The sequence below is a fragment of the Rana temporaria genome, chromosome 4 (assembly GCF_905171775.1).
Source record: "Rana temporaria chromosome 4, aRanTem1.1, whole genome shotgun sequence".
Lineage (NCBI taxonomy): Eukaryota > Metazoa > Chordata > Amphibia > Anura > Ranidae > Rana > Rana temporaria.
In genome coordinates, this window is record NC_053492.1 from 39,191,116 (window position 1) to 39,216,520 (window position 25,405).

The 25,405-nt window shown below is 43.9% G+C and overlaps 1 protein-coding gene across 2 annotated transcripts in view; it reads right to left on the reverse strand.

Moving 5' to 3' along the window:
• LOC120936141 (cytochrome P450 2K6-like) overlaps positions 1-18,342 on the reverse strand; it is a 49,686-nt gene extending 31,344 nt beyond the window's left edge. Inside the window, exons 1-4 of one of the 2 annotated variants that reach the window (XM_040348279.1) lie at positions 17,964-18,342; positions 16,933-17,006; positions 16,659-16,843; positions 2,994-3,156 (exon numbers count right to left, since the gene is read on the reverse strand). In XM_040348279.1, coding sequence (XP_040204213.1) covers positions 2,994-3,156; positions 16,659-16,826 — 331 coding nt within the window. In that variant the 5' untranslated portion in view covers positions 16,827-16,843; positions 16,933-17,006; positions 17,964-18,342. The remainder of the gene's footprint in view (positions 1-2,993; positions 3,157-16,658; positions 16,844-16,932; positions 17,007-17,963) is intronic. The other variant, XM_040348278.1, reaches the window with a different exon arrangement.
• Between the last annotated feature and the right edge of the window lie 7,063 nt (positions 18,343-25,405).

Here is a 25,405-nt window from a genome sequence, read left to right on the forward strand (position 1 = left end):
AGACCTCATCTGGAATATGCAGTTCAGTTTTGGGCAGTTCTCAAAAAGGATATCGGGGAACTGGAGAAAGTGTACAGAAGGGCAACCAAACTGATAAGAGGCATAGAGGAGCTCAGCTACTGTATGAGGAAAGATTAGAGGAACTGAATTTGTTCACTCTTGAGAAGAGGAGAATAAGGGGGCATATGATCAACATGTACAAATATATAAGGGGTCCATATAGTGAACTTGGTGTTGAGTTATTCACTTTACAGTCAACACAGAGGACACGGGGGCACACTTTACGTCTAGAGGAAAAGAGATTTCATCTCCAAATATGGAAAGGTTTCTTCACAGTAAGAGATGTGAAAATGTGGAATAGACTCCCTCCAGAGGTGGTTCTGGCCAGCTCAGTAGATTTCTTTAAGAAAGGTCTGGATACTTTCCTAAATGTACATAATATAATTAGGTACTGACATTTATAGGTAAAGTTGATCCAGGGAAAATCTGATTGCCTTTCGGGGGATCAGGAAGGAATTTTTTCCCCTACTGTAGCAAATTGGATCATGCTCTGCTGTTTTTTTTGCCTTCCTCTGGATCAGCTGTGGGTGTGGAGTTGGGTATATAGGATTGTGCGATATTTTTTATTTTATTTGTTTGTTTTTTTATGGTTGAACTGGATGGACTTGTGTCTTTTTTCAACCTGACTAACTATGTAACTATGTAATTACAATTCCTACAGTTCTGCATCTCATAAATAAAAAAAATAAAACACAGATCCCCAGATATAACTTTTCTGGTTAGTCCTATCTTAGCTATAAATTGCTTTAATATTAGACATGTGTGCAAAAGTTTTTTTTATGTTTTTTGCTTTGTTTCGTCTCGTTCCGTAGATTCATAAAGATTCGTAATTTCGTAAGACGTGAGTTTTCCTATTCGGACCCGTTCGTAATTTCGTAAGACGCAAGTTTTCCTATTCCAGCCCTGTTCGTATTTTCGTAACAGTTTTATTTTCGTTGATACTGTCTAATTTAATTTCGTTGATTCGAAATTCGTAATTTTGTTAGATAATAATTTTCGTTTATTCGGTACACTATTCGTAATTTAGTAATTGTTACTTATGTGAGATTGCCTTTTCCGTTGATTCGTAACATTGTTTTGTTTTGTTTTCGTTGACTTGTGTCTATTACCGTGCTTCGAATGGATTCATAATTTTGTACTTTCGTAAATACATCATTCGCAATTTCGTATTTTTGTTTCATTTTCAACAAGCGGCTAATCCATATTAAGATAGACTTTCTCTTAAGCCCCTGTAAGGGATTAGCTCGGTAGCGGGGTGTGTGACCTCCTGAGTGGGTTCACTACACACTGAATTATACAGAGAGGCAGCCGTGGGTGGTTGAAAAACAAGGGTTATGGTTTATTCTTCCATATTGCTGGAAACAAGTGCAAGCATCAAAACAGCATAAACAAAATAAAACATAAAATAAACCCTGGCCACTTGGGCCGTCTACCTTCACAACACAGGAACCTACCTATGGAGTCTGGCACAGCCTACTGCTGGGCAGACACTGCTGGTCTTCCAGCAGAAAACAATAGTCTTTTTGATTTTCTTATCACACAGCAAAGATATCAACAACCACTTCACCTTCAGAAGTGTTCCTCAGCTCACTGCTCTCCTTAACTCAACAAGCCTCAGGATGCAGCATTGAGTAGTAATCCTCTGGACAATTTATAGAGGCCTTAATTTCCTCATTCTGAACAGCTGAAGCTATCCAACGTCCTTAAACCTTTCTGGCTACCTCTGCAGCCGACACCTTATAGTAATTGGTGAATTTTCTAAACAAGGCAGAAATGTATCTCCCGTCTGTGACAACACCCCCAGATTTACTTGACTTCCTGTCACACCCCGTACACACGGTCAGACTTTTTGCCAACAAACTTCAAAATGAAAAAAAAGCAGTGCAGCGCTACTAACAAAATGATGAAAGTCCAAAAAAAATAATTAATCAAAATGAAGAGAGGATAAGGGTGACTTCTGGAACCTCAATAGGTGATCGGATGAAGACTCCTTATAAAACAGTCAAGTATCCTTAGATAAAAGTACAAGCCGCTCACCTTAGCAGATGGACCTGTGGGTGAGCAGCAGGTCAAATGCGCTGTCCCTCTAATAAGGGGGTATTATAAGATGATAACGGTGCCTCCTCGGTCGATCCTTTTCTCCAAACCGACTTTCAGTGGCGGATGATCATATTGGACAAACTTTTTTCAGTTTTCATCGGACAAAAGTTCGCTCTGCAAACGGACAAACTTTTCGGCAACAAAAGTCCGATGGTGCAAAGTCCGACCGTGTGTATGCTCTGGGTGTGCCCGGGCAACTCCCTTCAGACAAAAATCCACAGAAAAGTGTGTTTGAAGTCCGATCGTGTGTACATGGCTTTACACTGTCCAATGTGACTCAGCACAAAAGAGATAAGCTGATTGGCTAAGATATTAAGTATGATACATCACTCACTAACTACACTGCCCAGTGCCCATTCGAAAAAACGATTCGAGTACACAAATTTACGAACAGACAAAGAAATGGATTTACAAAACACACAATGGAAAATACAAACATACGAATGAAAATACGAATATACGAAATTACGAACAGACAAAGGATTTAAAATACGGAATGCAAATCGTTCGTTATAGATGTCATTTTCATTCTTTTGCTGTTTCGTGTTTCGTATTTTAGTAAGTTTGTCCAATTGTACGTTCGTATTTTCGCCTGTTCGTTATTTTGCTTATCCGTAATTCCATAATTTTCGTATTTTAGTACTTTCAGCTATTCGGATGTTCGAATTGATCCGAATGTACGAATACTAACAAATTTGTACGAAAATCCATTTGTTACGAACGGAATCGCACATGTCTATTTAATATGTAACATATATCATTTCAATCTATGTCATATACAGACTGTCATTTAGGCATAATATATTTTGATTTAAAAAAAAAAATACCAATACCATTTCCATTTGTTGTTTTAGCAAATATTGGGCCATCTGGTCTTTCATTAAATTCTTCAGCATGGTTCATTAGTGCATCCTTTATGGTGTCATAGCCACATAAGACAACCATCTTCTCCAAACCCAGCTGGATGCTAAACACTGGACCATATTTCTTCGATAGCTATAAAAACAGCATAACAAATTATAGCGATAACAAATAAAGATCACGTATGGAGCCTAAAAAACATTGTAAACGAATGCTTTCTTGACATTGCAGATACATTTAGATTTGATCACGTTGCCTTTGACCTTCTGAGGAGCGTGCTGAAACCTTCAAATCTATGGCATTCTGACATAAAAATATTGACCGCCTTCTGTGCTTTCTGGCACCTCCTCTTATCTCACGTGGCTTTCTATTGGCCTATTACTGTGATGGATGTCATCATTAACCAAAAGTAGCACACGAATTAAGAGTGGGTGAGTCAGAGACAGTAATCACATAATTTAGCTGTGTCCTGAGTCTTGGGAGTACTGAGGTGTTCTGCTATGTGGACTTAGTTTCAGTTTACAGTATTTTTTGGGACCCACATATGAATACTTATGAGTATTGTTTGTGATACTTTTTTTATTTGCACTAACATCCAATCTTTTAGGACAAGCTTTCGGGGGTGTGTCCCCTGTTTCAATGTCCAAGCAGTACTAATACACAACGTTTTAGCAGAACGTTAAAGCGGGAGTTCACCCGAAAAACATTTTTTAACCTTAGATTGATGCTCATTTTGTCTAGGGGAATCGGGTATTTTTTTTAAAATCGAAGCCGTACTTACCGTTTTAGAGATGCATCTTCTCCGCCGCTTCCGGGTATGGTCTTCGGGACTGGGCGTTCCTACTTGATTGACAGGCTTCCGACGGTCGCATCTATCGCGTCACGAGTAGCCCTTAAGAAGCCGAACGTCGGTGCGGCTCTATACGGCGCCTGCGCACCGACGTTACTTACCGGCTACTTTCGGAAAATCGTGACGCGATGGATGCGACCGTCGGAAGCCTGTCGGAAGCCTGTCAATCAAGTAGGAACGCCCAGTCCCACAGCCCATACCCGGAAGCGGCGGAGAAGATGCATCTCTAAAACGGTAAGTACGGCTTTGATTTTAAAAAAACTACCCGATTCCCCTTGACAAAATGAGCCTCAATCTAAGGTTAAAAATTAACTTTTCGGGTGAACCTCCACTTTAAGTAGGACAAGCTCTAAGGGAAAAAAAAATGAAAAAAGAAAACACAAACAAACGTACACAGCAATGGAAATTAAAATTGGATAGTTGGTAAGATAAGGCAGAGAGAGGATGAGAAGGAGTAACAGTCATAGATGAATGTGAGGGACTGTCTGGCACCTTGCCTGGGTACCTCTGCCAAGATACAGCTTCCTCCACTCTGGAACCAGGAACCAGGTATTATAGGTGAGATTTGCACCCAAGAACTAGACAACACTAGCTTAGGTTCAACCTGGAACTCTTTATTAAAAATTCACACAGAATTTATATCGCACAAAATCAGAAAAGAGCTAAATCACATTATCCTAAACAATGCAAACTTTAAACAGTAATATAATCAGTACACAAAGCTAATCAACAGCCAGGCACCCAGACAGCTTTGATTACTCAGGGAGCCCACCCAGACAGCCACAGCCCTGGATACACAAAGTACATTACACATGCTGTCTTTCAGATGTTTGCTTTTTTGACACACGCACACATCTGAATTTGGCAGGTATGCAGGGATGGGTGCAAGGCCCCGAATGCAGACAGCGTATCCATGTGGGGCATGCACCTGCCAATGCCAGCCTTTTTAAACTTGGATGTGTCTGTGTGTCAATACAGCTCTTGCATCTCCTAATATAAGCTGCCTGCATGCATGTAGGCAGGTGCAGTCTAGTTTCTCCACTTTAGGTGGCACTCGTCTACAGTGGCATTGCAGTTGGAGAGGAAGCCTCTATGGTTTCCTGGGTCACTGGGGAAGCTGTCAAATTGGATAATGTTATCCCATGTGACTCTAGCAGCCATCTTGGGTCAGGCAAAGTCCATTTAAGGCCCTGGCTCCCAAGATTGGCAAACATTTTGCAAGTGGGTACAGTAGGGAAAGGTACTAGCCATAGGGAAGGATCCCGACGAGGAGGGAAACCATAGGGTTCGCAACTTCTCTGGACATCTTCCTGCTTGGGCATGATACAGCCAGGCCGAGTCCTGTTGCTCCCAACAGGCGCTGTCAGTTTGGCTGAAACTTGCTCTCTATAGGCTGTTGGGACCTTTGAGTGTTCCCAGTGGGCTGCCTTCCCATTATTGTGAACTGTCTTTGCATTACTTCAATGCAAGTTCTTTACATGACACCTGGACTATGTGTGTGTTATTGCCGCAGTACCCCACCTTAAGATGCATAAAAAGACACCTCATTCGTTGACTAAGGGGCCTAAGAATGATTTTCTCTCACTTCCTGTCCCAATGACCTCTATCGCTAGGGTGGGAAATGGGAAACATAATCAGTGGTAGAAACCCTCCATACCCCATCAAATATAACATAAATCTAATATGAAAATATACTGTATATACTATGTATATGTAGCGGCCTGCTACTTTCTAGCCAGCGCTGCTTTAAATTTAGAGGGTAGTCTGAGAGTTAGTTGACTCAGACTGTATTATTTTTCCCTAAATTTGGGCCTCTGTTCCAGCCATGGCTGTACTGTGAGTGACCACTATTGTTGTCTGGGGTGCTGTTACCACCCCAGGCTGAGGGTGGCAGCAGTCAGGTCAAGGTGTTTTGGGTGTTCCCCTTCGGCAGCCAATCAGAAGGAGTTGATCATCCCATTGTGCATGCTGGGTAGGAGTACTTAAGGGACAGACGTCATTAGTCAGGGGTCATCGTTGATCCTGGGCTGTCGTCCCACCACCCCCTGTGTGTGGCCCTCATGGCTGGGGGTGCGTGTTCAAGTGTTCCTGGCTCCGGGACCAAGTTGGTCCGGGGTTGTATACCTACTAAGTAGGCCCGGTAGTCAGACTGGGTCTACGCTTGCAGAGTGGTCCTGTGCTGTCCGTCCTGAGGGAGGAAGCCACTCGATGAAGAACCTATCTTGGAGAGCACCGAGCAAGAGGCTGGTATCTCAAGAGAGGCCTTGAACTTCATCGAAGGCCGCACCATTACTGAAGGGCTGAATGATGGTCGCCTGTCAGTTCTAAGTTCACAAGAAGTTATTCGGGAGAGATCTGGGTGCTTAATCCTGTGCTGAGAGGATTTTGGACCGAATATACCTCCATCTTTGGGAAGGTCTGTGGCAGAGACTTTACCAAGTTTTCGTGTGACATCCTGGCTGCTAGGTTAGTGAGAGAGGCCTATCCGGGTGCACAATACCCGCTCTGGCTAGAATGGCGACGAAAGCTGCAATGCTGGAAGCAGGAGTGTTTCCAAACAGAAGTTATACACCTAAACCTATTACCTATTACCCTTCCACCTCTTCAACTACTTATTTTATTCTTTTACCAAGTTCGGCAAATAAAGCAAAGAAAAATAAGTCTTTTTTGTGATGAAAAAAAAACGACATTTTTAAAAACATCATTTAAAATGACCGTGTGTGGGGAAAACGTTGTTTTATGTCTTCTGAAAAACGACAAAAAAAAAATTCGAACATGCTTAAATTTTTTATGCCGTTTTTCAAAACGTTGTGACCGTGTGTAGGCTAAAACGACGTTTAAAACAACGTTTTTAAACCCGCGCATGCTCAGAAGCAAGTTATGACACAAGCTTGAATGGAACAGAGTGCCGCCATAAGTGCTGAACGTAACCACGCTTTGCTAGAGCATTTTAAAAAAACGATGTTGTGTAGGCAACGTCGTTTTTTAAAATGAAGTTTGAAAAACGTCGTTTTTTTTCATGAGAAAAAATTACGTTTTTTTTCATCACAAATAACGACCGTGTGTACGCGGCATAAAGTGTGGACATTGAACTTTTTCTCAACTCTCATCTGACACCCTAGACGGCGAGGAAATAAAGGTAACATGCCGCCCAAAACAAACCAGCAGCTCCTCTGGGGGTAGTGCTACATATATATGAAAATAAGTTACTAATAACATTGAAAATATTATGTAACTATTGATTTACATATGCTGATAAATTAGCAACAGCAATAGATCAGCATAAGGCATCAAACGTAAAGCTGGAGGACTTCTTGTATGGGAATAGCAGATAGGAAATCTGCTTTATGTCTGGAAATATTGATCCCCTCACACCTTTACATTAATTAACCTGTATTACTATCAAGAACGGTATTCCTTAAAGGGGTTGTAAAGGTACAATTATTATTTATTTTTTTTAGTTCAATAGTTTTATTGAAATTTTCAGATGAGAACAAAAGTAAAATAAACAAAAGACAAGGTGCATATAGATAAAATAAGACAAACAATACAGTCCAGCACCGAAGTAAAAGATCATGTAAACCTTACGGTAACAACAAACGCTAACATAGTGCTCAAATTCGTGCATGTAACCCCTACTGCCCGGGCCCAGGCACCCACCCGGCAGCCAAGCCATGTGACTGTATACCGTACCATGGTGGAATAGGCCTCGAAGCCCTCAATCACCCGGGAGCCCCAAAGGGAAAATACTGCATCCCAGGAGACGGGGCCACAAAGTCTCCCCCTGTGGCTACCGGATCAGCACCCAGACCCACGCAGAGAGGAACACCCTCCAATCTTGCTGATCCTTCTCAACAACATATGTAAGGTACCTTAATGGTAATCCTCCATGACAGAGGGGTAACTCAGGTATGCCAAGAGAGGCGGTGGAAAAAAAAGAAAAAAAAAAGGAAAACGTGAGAGGGTAGATAAGAGGTTCAGACACAGACTATCTATGAGGGATACAGATATTCGAGTTTCCAGGCTGGACTCCAGGTATGAGAGAGATATTGCAGTAAGTGGCCCAGGGTTCCCAAATGGTCCTGAATTTCTCCGTTCTATACTTAAATGTAGCTACGATTTGCTCTTGTACCATGATCCAGGAGACTTTCCTCCTGAACCCTTGGAGGGAGATAGTAGGTTTCTTCCAGGCTCTGGCTATGGTCAGTTTGGCACCCTATAGAACAAAGAATGCCAGTGCCTGTGAATATTTGGATAAGTCCGGAATACTATGATTTAGCAGTGCTACGTTGGGATGTGGGGTTACTGTTACCCCTGTCAAGGAGCCAATGTAACGGAATACCTTCTGCCAAAAGGATCTTATGCGAGGACAGGTCCACCAAACGTGCAGCATGGTGTCCTCAAGTTCACAGCCTCTAAAGCACACTGGCGGGGTCCCCGAATAAATTTTAGCCAGCCTGGAAGGAAGATAGTACCACCTAATCAACACTTTAAGGCTAGCCTCGATGAGGGAGACATTGAGTATACCTTTATAAGCTCTATTTTATGCGCGGAACCAGACTGCAGGGTCCCACGAGCCTCCCATGTCGTCCTCCCAGGCTCGAGCATAGGTCGGCTTGTCCGTCTTATTCATCAGGGCAGTATAAATCAACGAGATTCCTCCCCTCTGATCCACTGTATTCGTACACCACTGTTTATAGGGAGTAATGGAGGGGGGCAGAAGTTTGTTGGCCCAGGTGGAGTGCAGGAAATGGGAGATTTGAGAAAACCTGAAAAAGCTATGAGTCAGGCATGTCTAGCTTCTTCTTGCAATGTGATAGGGAGAGGGGACCCGCCGGAGAGAGAAAGTGCCCGATCCGATAGAGGCCTTTATCCGTCCACCATTTAAACGCTACTATATCTATCCCGGGGGAAAATCCTTAATATGAAATAAATGCCTTAGAGGCCTCCACGGCGATATCATGGTATGTAGGGTATAAAGCTTGGAGCAAAGAGCCACCGAATGTGAGAGAGTTGGCGACATTATGGCTGGTCTACATTTAGGTGCGCAACCCAAAAGGTAATCTACAGTGTTTAATGGGATAGCCTGTCTTTCCATAGATAACCAATCCGGCTTCAGACCCCTGGAAAAGGCCATTGATATTTGTGCCAATTGAGCAGCCTGATAATAACCCCACATGCTCGGGAGGCCCAGTCCACCCTGGGATCGTAGTCGAACAAGTAAACCTGAGGGACATCTGTAGCCCTTCTTACCCCAAACAAAACGTACTATCACTGACTGTAACCTACAGAGGACTTGTTTCGGTACCGGGATTTGGAGAGAGCGAAATAAATATAAAAGGCGTGGAAGAAGGGTAATTTTGACCGCATGTATTCTGCCCAGCCAGGACAATCCCGACCTGGACCACCGATCCATGTCATCCTGACACCTAAGAATCATAGTTGGATAATTCGTTTTGAAAAGGTTATTGATATCAGGCGTCAGTTTGATTCCTAAGTAAGGGATGTGTGAGGGAGCCCATGAAAATGAAAAATTGCTGGCAAGTTGAGTGAGTAGGTACGGAGGCACGGAAACGTTCAACGCAACTGATTTTTCCATGTTAACCTTCAGGCCAGAGACTTCACTGAATACCCGTAGCGTCTTAAGGATCACGGGGGTGGAAGTCAGGGGGGAGGTGACAAAAAGGAGGAGATCATCAGCATATAGAGCGCATTTATGTTCCTGAGATCCGCAGGTAACCCCTTTAATGTCAGGATTCGTTCTAAGTGTTATGGCCAGGGTTTCTATAGCCACCGCAAAGAGGAGGGGGGAGAGTGGGCATCCCTGTCTGGTACCCCTACCTATAAAGAAGGAGTCAGAATATCTGCCCATCAAGTGGATCTGCGCAGTGGGGCGTGAGTAGAGCGAATTGATGAGGTTAAGGAAATTTGGGCCGAAGCCCCATCTCGCCAGGATATCAGACAGGTATGCCCAATCTATGGAATAAAAAGCCCTATGTAGGTCTATTGAAAGTAAGAAACCCTTTTGAGGGGAACCCCCATCCCATCCCGATTTGAGCAGAGAAATAATGTCAATAGCGCGTCGGATCTGATCCGGGCCCTGTCTCCCAGGGATGAAGCCCACCTGGTCCTTGTGGACATACTTGGCAATGAAACTCGATAATCTATTAGCCATTATTTTAGTCATTATCTTAATGTCATTGTTAATAAGTGATATAGGGTGATAATTGCCCACCTCGCTAGTGTCCTTATCCGGTTTCGGGATTACCGAGATGTAAGCAGAGTTTAAATCTGCATTCAGGGGAGCTCCATCCCTGAGGCAGTTAAACAGTCTTGTCAGATGGGGAGCCAGGCAGGAGCCAAATTTCTTATAATAACCAGTGGAGAAGCCATCTGGTCCTGGGGAAGAACACAATTTAAGGGCCTTAATGGTATCTAAAACCTCTTCCTGGGTGAACGGACTCTCCAAAAGTTCACCATGTTCTTTGGTTAGTGTGAAAAAAGGGAGGTCATCCAAAAATGTATTTCGCAAAGAGTTGTGAGGGGTGCGGATATAAGTCAGAGTAGAAACGCAAAAATGCGTCCATCATCTTGGAAGGGTTCTGCGTCAGATCCCCGAGGCCACTCGAAGTTTAGGGAAAGCAAGAGCGTGCTGTTTGGGGCTCAATTTTGTTTCTAGCCTGGAGCCAATCCTGTCAGTTTGGGCATAAAACTTAGCCCCTGTCCACCTAAGGTGTTGTTCCGCTGCTGTGGTCAGGGATAGGTTCAGAAGGGCCCGGGCCTTGTCTAAATTCTCGAGAGATTCTGGAGTAGGGCAGGTCTTGTGAGCCCTAGCTAATTTCCGAAAATCCTCTGTAAGTTTCCGCGTATTTGCATTGTGCTTAGCTTTAAGTTTAGACAACATTTGGATTAGTTTCCCTCTGATGACTGATTTGTGTGCCACCCAGACGGAAGCAGGGGAGACCTCGCTCGTCGCATTAAAAAGGAAATATTCTTTAATAGCCTCCTCCAGTAAGGAGCATTGCACCGGGTCGCTTAATAGGGACTCCCATAAGCACCAACGAGGAGGGCCACCCGAAACCGTGGGCCTATGTGCTATCAAAGTGACCATGGAATGATCAGAGAGGGAGGATTCCACAATCTTGGAACTTTTAATGAGAGGGATCGTTACGGCACGAACGAAAATGTGATAAATTCTAGCGTAGGAGTTGTGGGGTGCTGAGAAGTGTGTATAATCTTTTGTGCACGGATTGGCTTCCCTCCAAATGTCGATTAAACCAGCTGAATTAAGCAATTTAGCTATGTTAACACTCTGTTTAGACGGGCGCTTGGGCTTTGAGGACCTGTTCGCTAGTCTGTAAAGGGCAAAATCGAAGGCAGTGTTTGAATCACCGCTAATAAAGACCGTTCCTTTAAGATGGTTTGGTAGCTTACATAACAATGACTCAAAGAAGATTTCTTGACCCTTGTTGGGTGTGTAGTAGGAGACAAAAGTGTATAGTTCACCGTCAATATGACCGGAAACCAGAATGTAGCGGCCCTGTGGATCTACTATAGTCTCAGGCTGTGAGAGGTTGATATGCCTAGCAAAACATATAGCAACCCCTTTGGTTTTGTTGTCCGCAGACGCCCAAAAAAATTGAGGAAAGCATTGATGGAGAAACTTGGGTTTAAAGGTGGAGGGGAAGTGGGTCTCCTGTAGAAAGATAATGTCGGCGTGCATGGAGTTATAAAGATGGAGGAGCTTCCTGCGTTTGACCGGGAAGTTGAGGTCCTGAGTGTTGTGCGAAATAATCTTGAGAGTTGGCGGGGGGCGGTGTGTGTCAGTCATGGATCAGAGTGCATGAAACTGTGCATTAGCTCCGCAACTTTCCCGGATTGAGAGAGAAGTATACTCGGTGAGGTCCTGAGAGACGGAGAAACCATGGTCTAGAACCTGGGAAGGGAGACTGGAAACAGTCGTGGAACCTGTGAACACCTGTGCATGTATGAACAAGAAGAAGAATAAAAGAAATGAAAGACAAAGTATCAGAGAACCATCCGTGGAAGAACTGGCAGACCTGTCCTGCAGCAGAGGCACGAACCAACGAGCACAGAGTGCATGCGCGCGCGGACGCGCACAGGCACGCGCACTGGCGCGCACACCAGCACTTGCACGGGCAACAACTCTGTGAACTCTGTGTTCTTTATTGCGCACACGCATGCGCCATTACGCACGCAATGCGGGCGGGACTCCTGGCGTCAGTGCCCTATTTAAAGCTTGCTGCAGCAGTCACCAACTGCTGCATGATCTTCAGCACTTGGTGTGTTCCTGAGTTCCTGTTCCTGTTTTCTTGTACTACTGTTGTCAACCCGGCTTGCCTGACCAGACTTCTCCGTGCATGACCCCCGGCTTGTCTCTCGGCTTATCATGTGTCCTGTTCCTGTCTGTCTGATCCAGTGTATGACCTTGGCTTGCCTTCTGACCTGTTCCAGTAACTTCCTCTCTGCTTACTACCTGTGTATGACTTCCGGCTTGGCTCCTGACTCCGCCCCTGGGTTTTCCTGCTACACCACCTCATCTGGTACTTCCGTGGTACCTCTGCCTGACTGCTTATCCTGGTCTACAGCTGATCTTCAGCATCTACCCAGCAAGATGCAGCTGGCAACTCCTGCATCTCTGGGCATAGCACCCCCTGTGTCACCTCCAGGGGGCATCCTGCACTTAGTCGCAAGGGAAGCCCTCTCAGCACTTCGGCCTCTGGTAAGGTACGTGACATAAAGGAAGGAAAGAAAAGAAGAGAATATCATTATATACTTGAGGTAAAAATTGGACAAGAATAACAAAACATAACATTACTCAGGGATCCCACTCCCCCCCCCCCCGGGGTGGAGTGAACTAGCCATCCTCTACCCCAAGACCTAGAGAAACCGGAATTCCCTGGCGTCAGGGAAACCGGATATGGAACAAAGTGCACAGAAAGTGCTTCTGATCCAATGGAGGTGCACTGGGTCCACCACAGCCCCATCACCCCATTGCACATAGAACGGAAGGTAACAAAGAAACCTATGATGCCCTAACTACCGAGCGCCCCTTAACAAAAAGGGAAGAATTCAGCACAACAATTAAAGATCAACCGACCCCCCCTCCTGGGTTGGAGAGCCCGAAGGCAGGCAGATCCCCTCATGCAGCAGCTTGATGACCGTACTATAACTCCGAAAGTGCCTTTACAAACAGAACCAAGGGGAAAAAACAGTGTAGACCAGTTAGAACACTATTCTGTGTAAGCCAAAAACCAACCCAAATCACCCAGGAAGAGTAGACAGCTTAGCGGCTCCAAAAATTCATCAATTTAACAGTGAACCCATACAGTGTCCCTAACTAAATTTGCATATTAGACTAGGAGAGAACATAACACCTGGGTGCAGGGCAGCCTTAAACAATCCCGCAGGGAGTCAGGAATAGGAATGTCCCTTACCACCCCCCACCAAGTCCTATTCCGGAATGTCTATAAAAGTGGTAGTGCAATTCGAAAAAAAAAAAAGAATGAGTCAGGTCCAACATGGACTTTCATCACCAGGAAGGCGGGGACAAATCCCAAAATGGTTCTAGGGAAGGAGGAACAGTCCTAGACCAGTGTCCTGATCCAAGAGAAAAAATAGGAGTAAAAAGGCAAAAAATAAATAAAGGGGTGGGTAGAACTTTCATGGCCGTAGATTTTCCTTAGCACGCTTGGAACCATGCTTCATCCAGGTCTGCTGCAGCGGGCTCGCTGGTGGGGGCCTCTTCGCAGATGTGGGGGTACCTCTATTGGCCTGTGCAGGAGGGGGAGCCAGGTGGAGCAGCCCAAGATGGATCAGGAGACGCTCCCATTCCGCGAACAATGAGAAGCCAAAGCTTTTGTTTTTGTAAGAAAAGTTCAGGCGGAGAGGGAAGGACCATCTGTAAGTAATTCCTCTGTCCATCAGAACCTGAAGCAACGGTTTGAGTGCGCGTCTTTTCTGGACCGTATATGGAGAAAGGTCAGCAAATATCTGAATCTTGTGTCCATGGAGGGTGAGACTGTCAGAAGATCTAGATTTTCTCATCACCTCCTCCTTAACCGAGTAAAAATGTGGTTTTACAATGATGTCTCTGGGCAAACCCTCTGAGCGAGGAGATTGAAGTACTCTATGAGCTCTGTCTAGTTCAAGGCGGTGTTCAGCAATGTCAGGGATTAGGCTCTTAATAAAAGATTTCACTGCAGCCTGTACCTCTTTTTCTGATTTTGTGAGCCCCCATTGTTACGTACCTGGGATGTGAGCCTGACGTGCAGAGGAAGGCCTCTTGTACAACTCCGGCTCGCGGACTACTGGCAGTGATACAGCAGCCACAGGAGTACGGTGGGGTATGAGTGCCTGTAAACAGTTCAATAGTCCCTGTAGTAGCGGTGGTCAGCAGGCAGACAGTAGATGAGCTGACATGATGCTTGACTGGTGGCAGGCTAGGATAAACCACGGAGCAGTACCAGATGCAGGCTTGCAGGGCTGGGAGCTGTAGCAGGCTGGATGAGCGAGATGCAGGGTCAGACAGGCCGAGTTGGTAATAATCAGGCAGATCAGGCATAGACGTTAGGCAGAAGAGAGGTCAGATCACAAGCCGAGTAGTACTGGAAGGTCATCAGACAGAGCCGGGATCAGAACAGGCAGCAGGTCTTCACAGGTAACAACAAGCTGTATCAGAATCAGAGGTCACACAGGAAACAGAAAATGACACAGAAGCTGCAGACCAAACAGCAAGGAACCTCTGTAGGAGCCTTTCTTAAATAGTCTGCCTGACTTCAGTATTAGTGACAGGTGTGAGTCTTAAAGTGCTAGTACGCATGCGTGCATGCCGGGCGCTTGCATGGAAAACCTGTCTTCCCTAACACCCGTATTCTAAAGTTGTACCTTCTCGATCTGTTGTCGAGGTCATCGATCTTTGCAAACGCAGTTTCCAATTGGTCCTGTACCTTATGGAGTCTGGCTGAATTTTGGTTAATCCTATGCACTGCTTGGTCAGCCTTCTGCTCAATATTGTCCATTCTCAAACCTATCTGTTGCAGATCCGCATGTATAGAGGAGGTATCTGTGCTGCATTCAGAGCAAGGCTTATAGATAACATCTAAAAATGCAGTCATCATAGAAGGAAAGTCAGTGGGAATTGGGGCTGAGAGCAGCAGGCCTGTGTGAGGATCCAGCATGGGGGTAGTGGGACAGCCAGCCCCCAATCTACCCAATAAGGATTCTGTGGAGGACGGGGAGATGGCCGGGATCAGCGGGGGGTAATCGGTACCTGGCGAATGTAGCGGGATCAGGTCCTGGTCGGCTATGGAGTCTTCTGTGGAGTCCGAGGCGGGCGGGCCTCGTGTAGCCGCCACCATCTTAGCGTAGCTGAGGGGGCCGGGAGATCCCTCCTGACCAGCAGGGGGGAAATCCGCATGCTCCTGAGGGTTTCCCCTGCACAAATATCCCGGTGGAGAGCCGATCAGCGCTCGGTCAGCTCCGGTGATCAGCGTTGGGCCGTGGTGGAGCGGAGCTCTAGATGCCGGTGGCCATCTTGGGAGCTGCCGCGCATGGGCCTTAAGGTACAATTTTTTTCCCTAAATAGCTTCCTTTACCTTGGTGCAGTCCTCCTTCACTTACCTCATCCTTCCATTTTGCTTTTAAATGTCCTGTAACTCCACACAATAATGCACGGCTTTCTCCCTGGTGTGGAGTGTCGTGCTCGCCCCCTCCCTTGGACTACAGGAGGGTCAGGACGCTCTCTACGTTGCAGATAGAGAGAGGAGCTGTGTGTTAGTGGGCCAGGGAGAAAGCCTTGCATTGCTGTGTGGAGTTACAGACAGAAGAACAGAAGTGAGGATTTCTCAGAAGAAAAAAGGACATTGAAAAGCAAAATGGAAGAATGAGGTAAGTGAAGGAGGACTGCACTAAGGTAAAGGAAGCTATTTAGGATTTTTTTTTTACCTTTACAACCCCTTTAAATTAAGGTGACCATTTTTAAATGAAATCTGGGGACATATAATTTTTTTTTTAGTAATGGCAGCAATTAGCGACCATCTGCCCATCGCCGCCGCTGCCCGCCTCACAGCCTGTCCAGTCTCACTCTCTGGGTCCCGGCTACTACTGGATAGGGTGCGGAGGAAGGGAAGGCAAGGAGATAAACAGGCAGGCGGCTGACCGGAACTTGAGCCAAGTGTAGCTGAATGGGCATGCACCCAAAAGAAATACTCCCTCCACTCCGACCAACACATGATCATCAGGGGGGCACAGGTAATGGAAAAAATACACTCCCCTAAGCTAGTAGGAGTGGCAGAATGGGGGGGTGTAATTCAGATTTTTTTTTAATTGCCCCAGCCCTTTTTAAATCTAGTCCAGGGACAAAACCCAGGGATAGACTTAGTCCGGGGACAGTGTCCTCAATCCGGGGACTGTCCCCGGAAACCGGGGATGTCTGGTCACCCTACTTTAAATATTTCCTCAACAGAAATTGGAAATTGGTGTCACCCTTCTGGATGGACTGCCCAGCAGTAGCAGTGTATAAATCACAAAAGTAGCTGAACAAATCCTTCGGCAGGTCCCACAGTTCATATTTGTGATTTAACTGTACATTTGGTTGTTTGCCTGGTGTTCAACTTTTAACAATAAGTTCTCTTTGCCTCCAATCCCTCACCTAAACTAGTCCACCTTCCCCTTCGCCAGATGCATACTCACCATTAACCCCATTGTGTCTGAAAAAGAAAATAAGAATAGAAACTCAACAATATCAGCAATAATACTTGATTACCTTCATAAAATCTTTCTGAGGACTCACTGGATTGACCAAGTGCAGGCTTCCAATGATTGGTAGAGGTTTTGGCCCTGGAGGGTAGTTTTTGTCTTGTTTTTGGTCATTATAGACTTTGGCCAAGAACAGGATGATCACGATGGACAGAAGAACAGTGACAAGGTCCATAGCAACTATATAGTTAACTGCATGAAAAATAAATAAATAGATGATTAACTTTCAGGTTCACTACTCACTGGCAAATCTGTTAAGTGTCTGCAGCCATACAGCGTACCTCTCAACTGTCCCTCTTTGGAACCGATCCCTCTGTCTGTCTTTCTTCCTCTTTTTAGCCTGATGTAAGCAGAGCTATTAAAAAAAAAAGTACGATTTAAATATCAAAAGTGTTTTACTGCACTAAACTTGTAAATTTTAGTGCTGGCTGGGATGACCAAAAGCTTTGAGGGCAATAAATCGACACTATTAAGACAGCTAAACAAATGATCATTATGCCGCGTACACACGACCGTTATTCATGTCATGGAAAAAAACAAAGTTTTTCTCAATGTGATTCCTCTCAAGCCTGCCTTGCATACACACAATCGTGATAAAAAATGCTCGAGCAAAGTGTGGTGACGTACAACATGTGCAACGGCACTATAAAGGGGAAGTTCCATTTGAATGGCGCCACCCTTTGGGCTGATTATGCAAATTTCCCTTCTCATAACTTGCTTCTGAGCATGCGCGTTTTTTTCCCCATCGTTAAAGCCTACACACGACCGTTTTTCACGATGAGAAAAAGGACGACGTGAAAAACAACGAGAAAAAATAGAGCAGGTTCTAAATTTTTAATGGCCATTTTTCTTGTCGCGGTAAATGCCCTGGATCCTACACATGACCGTTTTTCACAACCAATTAAAATTGTTTTATTTTTCTCGTCATGAAAAACGGTCGCGTGTACGCGGCATTACTCCACAACCTAAAAAACAGGTCTGTGACTAGTAGATATGATTCTAAAATCTCTTCCAGTAAGTCAGTTCTTTTTGATTGGAAATCACAATCATAGGGGGTTCAGGGTCAACAGCAACCTCTGCAAATGCATGCGGGAGCGCCAATTACATTATCAGCGCAGTACTGAGTGAATATCTCCTAAACGGCGAACGTACCTTACTTATTACTGTACCTATAGGACAGCCCTATTATAGGCTTACCATACCTATAGGTACACATTGAAATGGGGCCCCCTTATGCCCCCAGGCCCCATAGCAGCTGTGAGCGAGCGTGACTTTTTAAAAACGCAGTTTATTTTACCTATAGCAGACTTACATTCAGTGTTGTCTTCAGTCACCTACACAGACGTATTTCTGCAGCCTTTCATGAAACAAACACAGATCTGGACTGTCCCAAGCACAGACGAGGTACAGAAAACAGGTTTCTGGTTACATAAGTGTAGCACGCCCAGAGGTGATGTAAATATGTGGGTGGAACCGTCTGTATCTTCCACCTGCTGAATGTGCAATAGCAAAAAATGATCACAAACGAGATATAACTTACTTCAGTGGTAACAACACCATGCCAGGAACAGAAGTTGTATATACAATAAGGAAAAGGCAATAATATATAAAAAAAAACACATAAAAGAATGCTCCCCAGAGATTGAATATTTTAATTAACATTGTTATTAACCACTTAAGCCCTGGAAGGATTTGCCCCCTTAACGACCAGGTCATTTTTTGCGATACGACACTGTAATACTATTACAACTGTGCGGCCTTGCAACGCTGTACCCAAACACAATTGATGTGCTTTTTCCCCCCACAAATAGAGCTTTCTTTTGGTGGTATTTGATCACCTCTGCAGTTTTTCTTTTTCGTGTTATAAACAAAGCGACAATTTTGAAAAAAAACAATATTTTTTACTTTTTGCTATATATAAAAAAAATCTTCCTCAGTTTAGGTAAGAAAAAAAAAAACACCATAAGCGTATATTGATTGGTTTGCACAAAAGTTATAGCATCTACAAAATAGGGGATTTATTTATGGCATTTAAAAAAAAAAATCTAGTAATGGCAGCGATCTGCAATTTTTAGCGGGACTGCGATATTGCGGTGGACAGATCAGATACTTTTTTGAGACCATTGACATTTATACAGTGATCAGAGCTAAAAATAGCCACTGATTACTGTGTAAATCCATACTGTACCTCCCAACATTTTGAGATGGGAATGAGGGACACCTACTAGAAAATGTATGTAGGCATAGGACACGCCCCTGCCACACCCCCTTAAAGGAGAATTAACCAAAAATGTTTTAATTAAAACCACAATTTTTTTTGTTTTTTTTTAAATATTTTATTTCTACCGCCAAGGGCAAGTCCAGGTTCTCATAACAATCATATATAAATAATAACATAACAGATATGATCACTAATCATTAATCACAAGATAATAATCACATCCTTCATAGCAACCTCCATACACCCCTGAGGAGGATGCCATGCTGATATTACAGCGAGCGGGGGGACCACCCACATTCGCTGTATCTGGAGTTACCCTATCCATTTTCTAAATGATGAAAAAAATAAAATGTAAGGGGAAAAAAAGGGGGATAAGGGGAAAAGGGGAAAAAAAGGGGAAGGGAAAGCTAAGGGGAGGGGATACCCTGAATAAGTAATGGATAACTAGTTGTTAGCGATTTTAGTTATAATGCTTATATCTGATCATCATGAGTTAAGCAAGATCAGACCTTGTTCAGAAGCAATAAACATATTCCATCCACTGTCTCCATACCTCAGAGTACTGTTCTTGTTGGTTTTGTGCTGCAAGTGTGAGATCTTCCATCTTATTCATCTCTTCCACTTTATGGAGCAAAATTCCAACTGTAGGAGGTAGCGTATTTTTCCACCTAAGTGGAATACATGCTTTGGCCACGTTTACTAGATGTCTTAAGATAGATTTGTTATATTTCTTTAAAGGGATATTTATAACATGTAGTAAAAAAAAGGCTGGATCCTCCAGTATCCTGTAGTCCGTGAATCTTTGAGTAATGTTTCGTACTGCCTTCCAGTAAGATGTTATTTTTGGACATGACCAAAAATATGTAACATACATCCCCAGCACCGGTCTGGTGTTCCAGGATAAAATGGGGGGTATAGTACCATCTTGTTAATATTTTTTTTTTTTTAAGTTTAAAGAGGGGTTTATTGAAAAGCAGTACATTACAGCAAAAAAAGAAATCCCCCATTTCACTCTGGGGTACACAACATTGTCCAAAATAACAAGCGTATTCAGGCAGCCGAAAATATAATAATAAAACAATATTTAAAAAAAAAAAAATTATTATATAATCCGACATTTTCAGATAGAAAATATGTGATCCCTTACTAGCATCCTCCTTTTTTATGCATGAGAACAGAAAATAATATCAAATGAAACCTTAGTGGAGTTCAAAATCAAAGATCGCCAGTCCAGGCGTCCCAATGGGTACAAACAAGCCTGGAACTGACTGTGAAAATCCTAGCAACAAACACTCCACTATTAAATGGGTCTCCCCCAGTGCTCCAGAATACCAGAAATCTCCAGAGCAGAGAGAGAGAACCTTACCGGTAGTGTTGAGCAGAATATGCCATATTCGATTTCGCGATATATCTCGAATATATATTCGAATATTCGAGATATATTCGCTAAATTCGAATATTCGTGATATTTTATCGAAATTAATTGATTGCGATTTTTCGCTATTGCGAATGCGAAAATAATTGCGATTTTTTAATAACTGCGGTAGGAGCGCTCTGATTGGCTTAGAATATTCGTGATATTTTATCGAAATATCGCAACATGCGAATGCGATATTTATTGCGGAATTTCGAGATATGCTGGAGGAGCGCTCTGATTGGCTCAGAATATTCGTGATATTTTATCGAAATATCGCAACATGCGAATGCGATATTTATTGCGGAATTTCGAGATATGCTGGAGGAGCGCTCTTATTGGCTCAGAATATTCCTGATATTTTATCGAAATATCGCAACATGCGAATGCGATATTTATTGCGCAATTTCGAGATATGCTGGAGGAGCGCTCTGATTGGCTCAGAATATTCCTGATATTTTATCGAAATATCGCAACATGCGAATGCGAAATTTATTGCAGATATTTCGAAAACTGCTGTAGCAGCACTCTGAAATCGAATATGTATGATATTTTAACCAAAATACATATTGCGATTGCGATTTTTCGATCGCGCATGCGCAATTGCGCGAACAACACGCGACCATTTCCTGGAGCCTTGCCAGTTTCCAACTTATGATCGCAGCGCAATCACACAGCAACATGGTTGGAAGCAATTTCACTAAGTCTGAGGAAAAGTTGCTGATTTGTGTAAGTATTTTGACCACTGTTATTTCATCATCTTCAACTGCATTTTAGTCTAGTTTAAAAGTTAGTATATATGATCAGATATTAGTATTTCACAAAAAATGTGTCTCCTGCTTTTACAAAACTACAAGTCCCAGCATGCCTGGACAGCTGCAGACACCCTGGTTGGCAAATGTGTATTTAGGCACTTTTCCTTGTTATTTAGCATAATGAATTTAACATTTTTTTGGACATAGGACGTATGCGAACGTCCTGACTTCAGTGTCCTCAAGGCCCAAGGACGTTCGAATACATATTGCCCTTTAGATGTTGCAGAACTACAACTTCCAGCATGCCTGGGAATGCTGGCACTTCTAGTATTGTAAGTTCTGCAGGCCCCCGTTTTTCAGGCCTTTATGCACGGGTCTCTAAACTGTGGCACCCTAGATGCAGCAAAAGTAAAATTCTTAGCATGCACTGACAGACCGTGGCTGATGGGAGTAGTAGTTTTGCAACAGCTGGAGGTGGACTGGTCTTGAAACCCAGAGTTAGGTAACAAACCCGTAGTGTTTTGCAACCATCCTGCCTCCAGCTGTTTTTTTCCTGTTGAAAAGCCTGTGGCGTGCAAAACACAACCCAAAAACTCCACCCGGTGCAAGGAAAAATTTGCACACACCTAAAGACTGACATCACAAAAAACTGCGGCGGTTGCATACGTCAGTGGTCCTCCGAAAAGGTCCCGTCTCTGACCCCCCGGGGCGTTAGGCTCCTGACAGGGAAAAGAGTTACTGTGGTCCATACAGCCGAAGCCATATGGACCCATCTCGGTCCAAGCAGCGCAATCAACACGCGAACAACACGCGACCATTTCCTGGACCCTTGCCAGTTTCCAACTTTTTGATCGCAACGCAATCACACAGCAACATGGTTGGAAGTAATTTCACTGTATCTGAGGAAAATTTGCTGATTTGTGTAAGTATTTTGACCACTGTTATTTCATCATCTTCAACTGCATTTTAGTCTAGTTTAAAAGTTAGTATATATGATCAGATATTAGTATTTCACAAAAAATGTGTCTCCTGCTTTTACAAAACTACAAGTCCCAGCATGCCTGGACAGCTGCAGACACCCTGGTTGGCAAATGTGTATTTAGGCACTTTTCCTTGTTATTTAGCATAATGAATTTAAAATTTTTTTGGACATAGGACGTATGCGAACGTCCTGACTTCAGTGTCCTCAAGGCCCAAGGACGTTCGAATACATATTGCCCTTTAGATGTTGCAGAACTACAACTTCCAGCATGCCTGGGAATGCTGGCACTTCTAGTATTGTAAGTTCTGCAGGCCCCCATTTTTCAGGCCTTTATGCACGAGTCTCTAAACTGTGGCACCCTAGATGCAGCAAAAGTAAAATTCTTAGCATGCACTGACAGACCGTGGCTGATGGGAGTAGTAGTTTTGCAACAGCTGGAGGTGGACTGGTCTTGAAACCCAGAGTTAGGTAACAAACCCGTAGTGTTTTGCAACCATTCTGCCTCCAGCTGTTTTTTTCCTGTTGAAAAGCCTGTGGCGTGCAAAACACAACCCAAAAACTCCACCCGGATGCAGTGAAAAATGTGCACACACCTAAAGAGTGACATCACAAAAAACTGCGACGGGTACATACGTCAGTGGCCCTCCGAAAAGGTCCCGTCTCTGACCCCCGGGGCGTTAGGCTCCTGACAGGGAAAAGAGTTAGCAACGCATATCTCCCCTATACGTGTATCCTGTGTTGTTAATAATATTTCATAATTATGCAAATGATAATGGCTGCTATATTTATGCAAAAAAGGTGGCGACCGAAATGGCAGGATATAAAATCTGTCATGTTACCCCTGTCATTGATTAATAAGGCGAGAATGCTTCCAATTGTTGAATAGCATACATTTACGTCATATATCCATAAGGCTGTCAACAGAAGTATTACAATATACTTTGTTCTTCATCTTGCAGAAGTTCCTGGAAACAGGATACGATAAGCTGCGGAGGCAGCCAGAGAAAAGGGCTGTGGTCAGCGCCCTAATCGCTGACTTTGGCGGCCAACACGACCACAATGCAATTGTGAAGAAGTGGTCTGACCTGAAGAGGCGCCAAATGGATCAGGTCAGACGTCTTCGGGCTAAATATCATCCAGGTAAGTTATTGTTGACAGTTATGTTTTTTTTTTAAAAAGTGTATTTTGTGCGTGAACTCGAAAGAGAGAGGAGCCGGCCTGCAGGAGTTGGGAGGCCTCCCCCAGAGGCAATCTGCCACCTTTCTCCATGCCCCCGGTTGGCAATGGCGGGTGTGAGGGGGTCCTCCCAACCCAACCTCGCATAGCACACCCACCAGGGGCGGGGCTGAGACCACCAAACTCAATTCACAGGTAGCCGAGAGCGGGATCCGAACCCCTAGCTGCAGAGGTGAATCACTTGTCAGTGCAGTGGCAATCGCGTGGAGCCACCGCAGCTCCTTTGGTGACAGTTATGTAAGGTCATATGTAATTCATGTAAGGTCAGATGTTGTTAACCAAGATGCCATGTTGTGCTAACATATATCACCACCAGCCAAGGTATTCATAGTACTGTTGAAAAAAGACATGGGACAGCAGACAGGAACACAGAAGTTATGTGGGAACATAATTTTCCCATTGCTTTGCATGGGACTTTAAAGAAAAACCCCGACCTTGGCAAGTGGGGGTGGGTAAGGTTTAAACCACCTATCCTATGTTTGTGGCTGACATATAAGTAACCTGTGTGCCAAGTTTCATATAAATATCTTTAGCCGTTTGTACGTGATGCTGGAACATACATACATACATACATACATACATACATTTATGCACACACACACGTTGAGTTTTATATATATAGATTACCACTAAATTCCTGTGTTAGGAGTGGGGTTGTTATAGTAATCCCGTGTGCTCCATCAGGCCCTTTTTTTAACATGAGATGGTCTGAACAAAACAAAGGAGACAAAAACAGCTCATTTTAACATGGTTGCATCCCAGCTCACGCTCAGTCCCCTGTAGTGCCCACAAGACCCTTTAATATAACATTGTCCCATTGGTTAACTGTCTATATAAATCAATTTGTATTCATATACAATACAGCAGAGTACACAGAATTTGCATACGTCATTAGAAAACATTTATATAATATATGAACATTGTGTTATTATAGGAGCTCCAATGCCAGTTGTCCGCGCCAAGCGCAGAAGGCGCCAGGCCGATGAGGAGGAGGAGGAGGATGCGGCAGAGGAGGATGCGGCAGAGGAGGAGATGCATGAGGAGGAGCAGCCAGGGCCCTCCCACTCCCCAACCCCAGCTCCTGTTGAGGAGCAAGCTGAGGAGCTTCCCCCCCCCACCACCCCAACTTCTCAAGCAGAAGAGCAGGAGGAAGAGAGCGGTCCTGTGAGCCTCATTCAGGAAGGTAAATATGTGCACAATGATTAATAACATTTCAACAACAAAATGTAGATATAAAAATGGACAACATATAAAGCGCACCTGTCAGATTGTAGAACCATAATATGGTATTGATGCTAGAAGTATACAGGTAGTGCATAATTATTAGGCAAGTTGTATTTTTTGAGGATTCATTTTATTATTGAACAACAACCATGTTCTCAATGAACCCCAAAAACTCATTAATATCAAAGCTGAATTTTTTTGGAAGTAGTTTTTAGTTTGTTTTTAGTGTTAGTTATTTTCGGGGGATATCTGTGTGTGCAGGTGACTACTATTACTGTGCAGAATTATTAGGCAACTTAACCAAAAAATAAATAGATAGCCATTTCAATGATTTATTTTTAACAGTGAAACCAATATAACATCTCAACATTCACAAATACACATTTCTGACATTTAAAAACAAAACAAAAACAAATCAGTGACCAATATAGCCACCTTTCTTTGCAAGGACACTCAAAAGCCTGACATCCATGGATTCTGTCAGTGTTTTGATCTGTTCACCATCAACATTGCGTGCAGCAGTAACCACAGCCTCCCAGACACTGTTCAGAGAGGTGTACTGTTTTCCCTCCTTGTAAATCCCACATTTGATGATGGACCACAGGTTCTCAATGGGGTTCAGATCAGGTGAACAAGGAGGCCATGTCATTACTTTTTTTTATTTAATACCCTTTCTTGCCAGCCACGCTGTGGAGTACTTTGACACGTGTGATGGAGCATTGTCCTGCATGAAAATCATGTTTTTCTTGAAGGATGGTGACTTTTTCCTGTACCACTGCTTGAAGAAGGTCTCTTCCATAATCTGGCAGTAGGACTGGGAGTTGAGCTTGACTCCATCCTCAATCCGAAAAGGCCCCACAAGCTCATCTTTGATGATACCAGCCCAAACCAGTACTCCACCACCACCTTGCTGGCGTCTGAG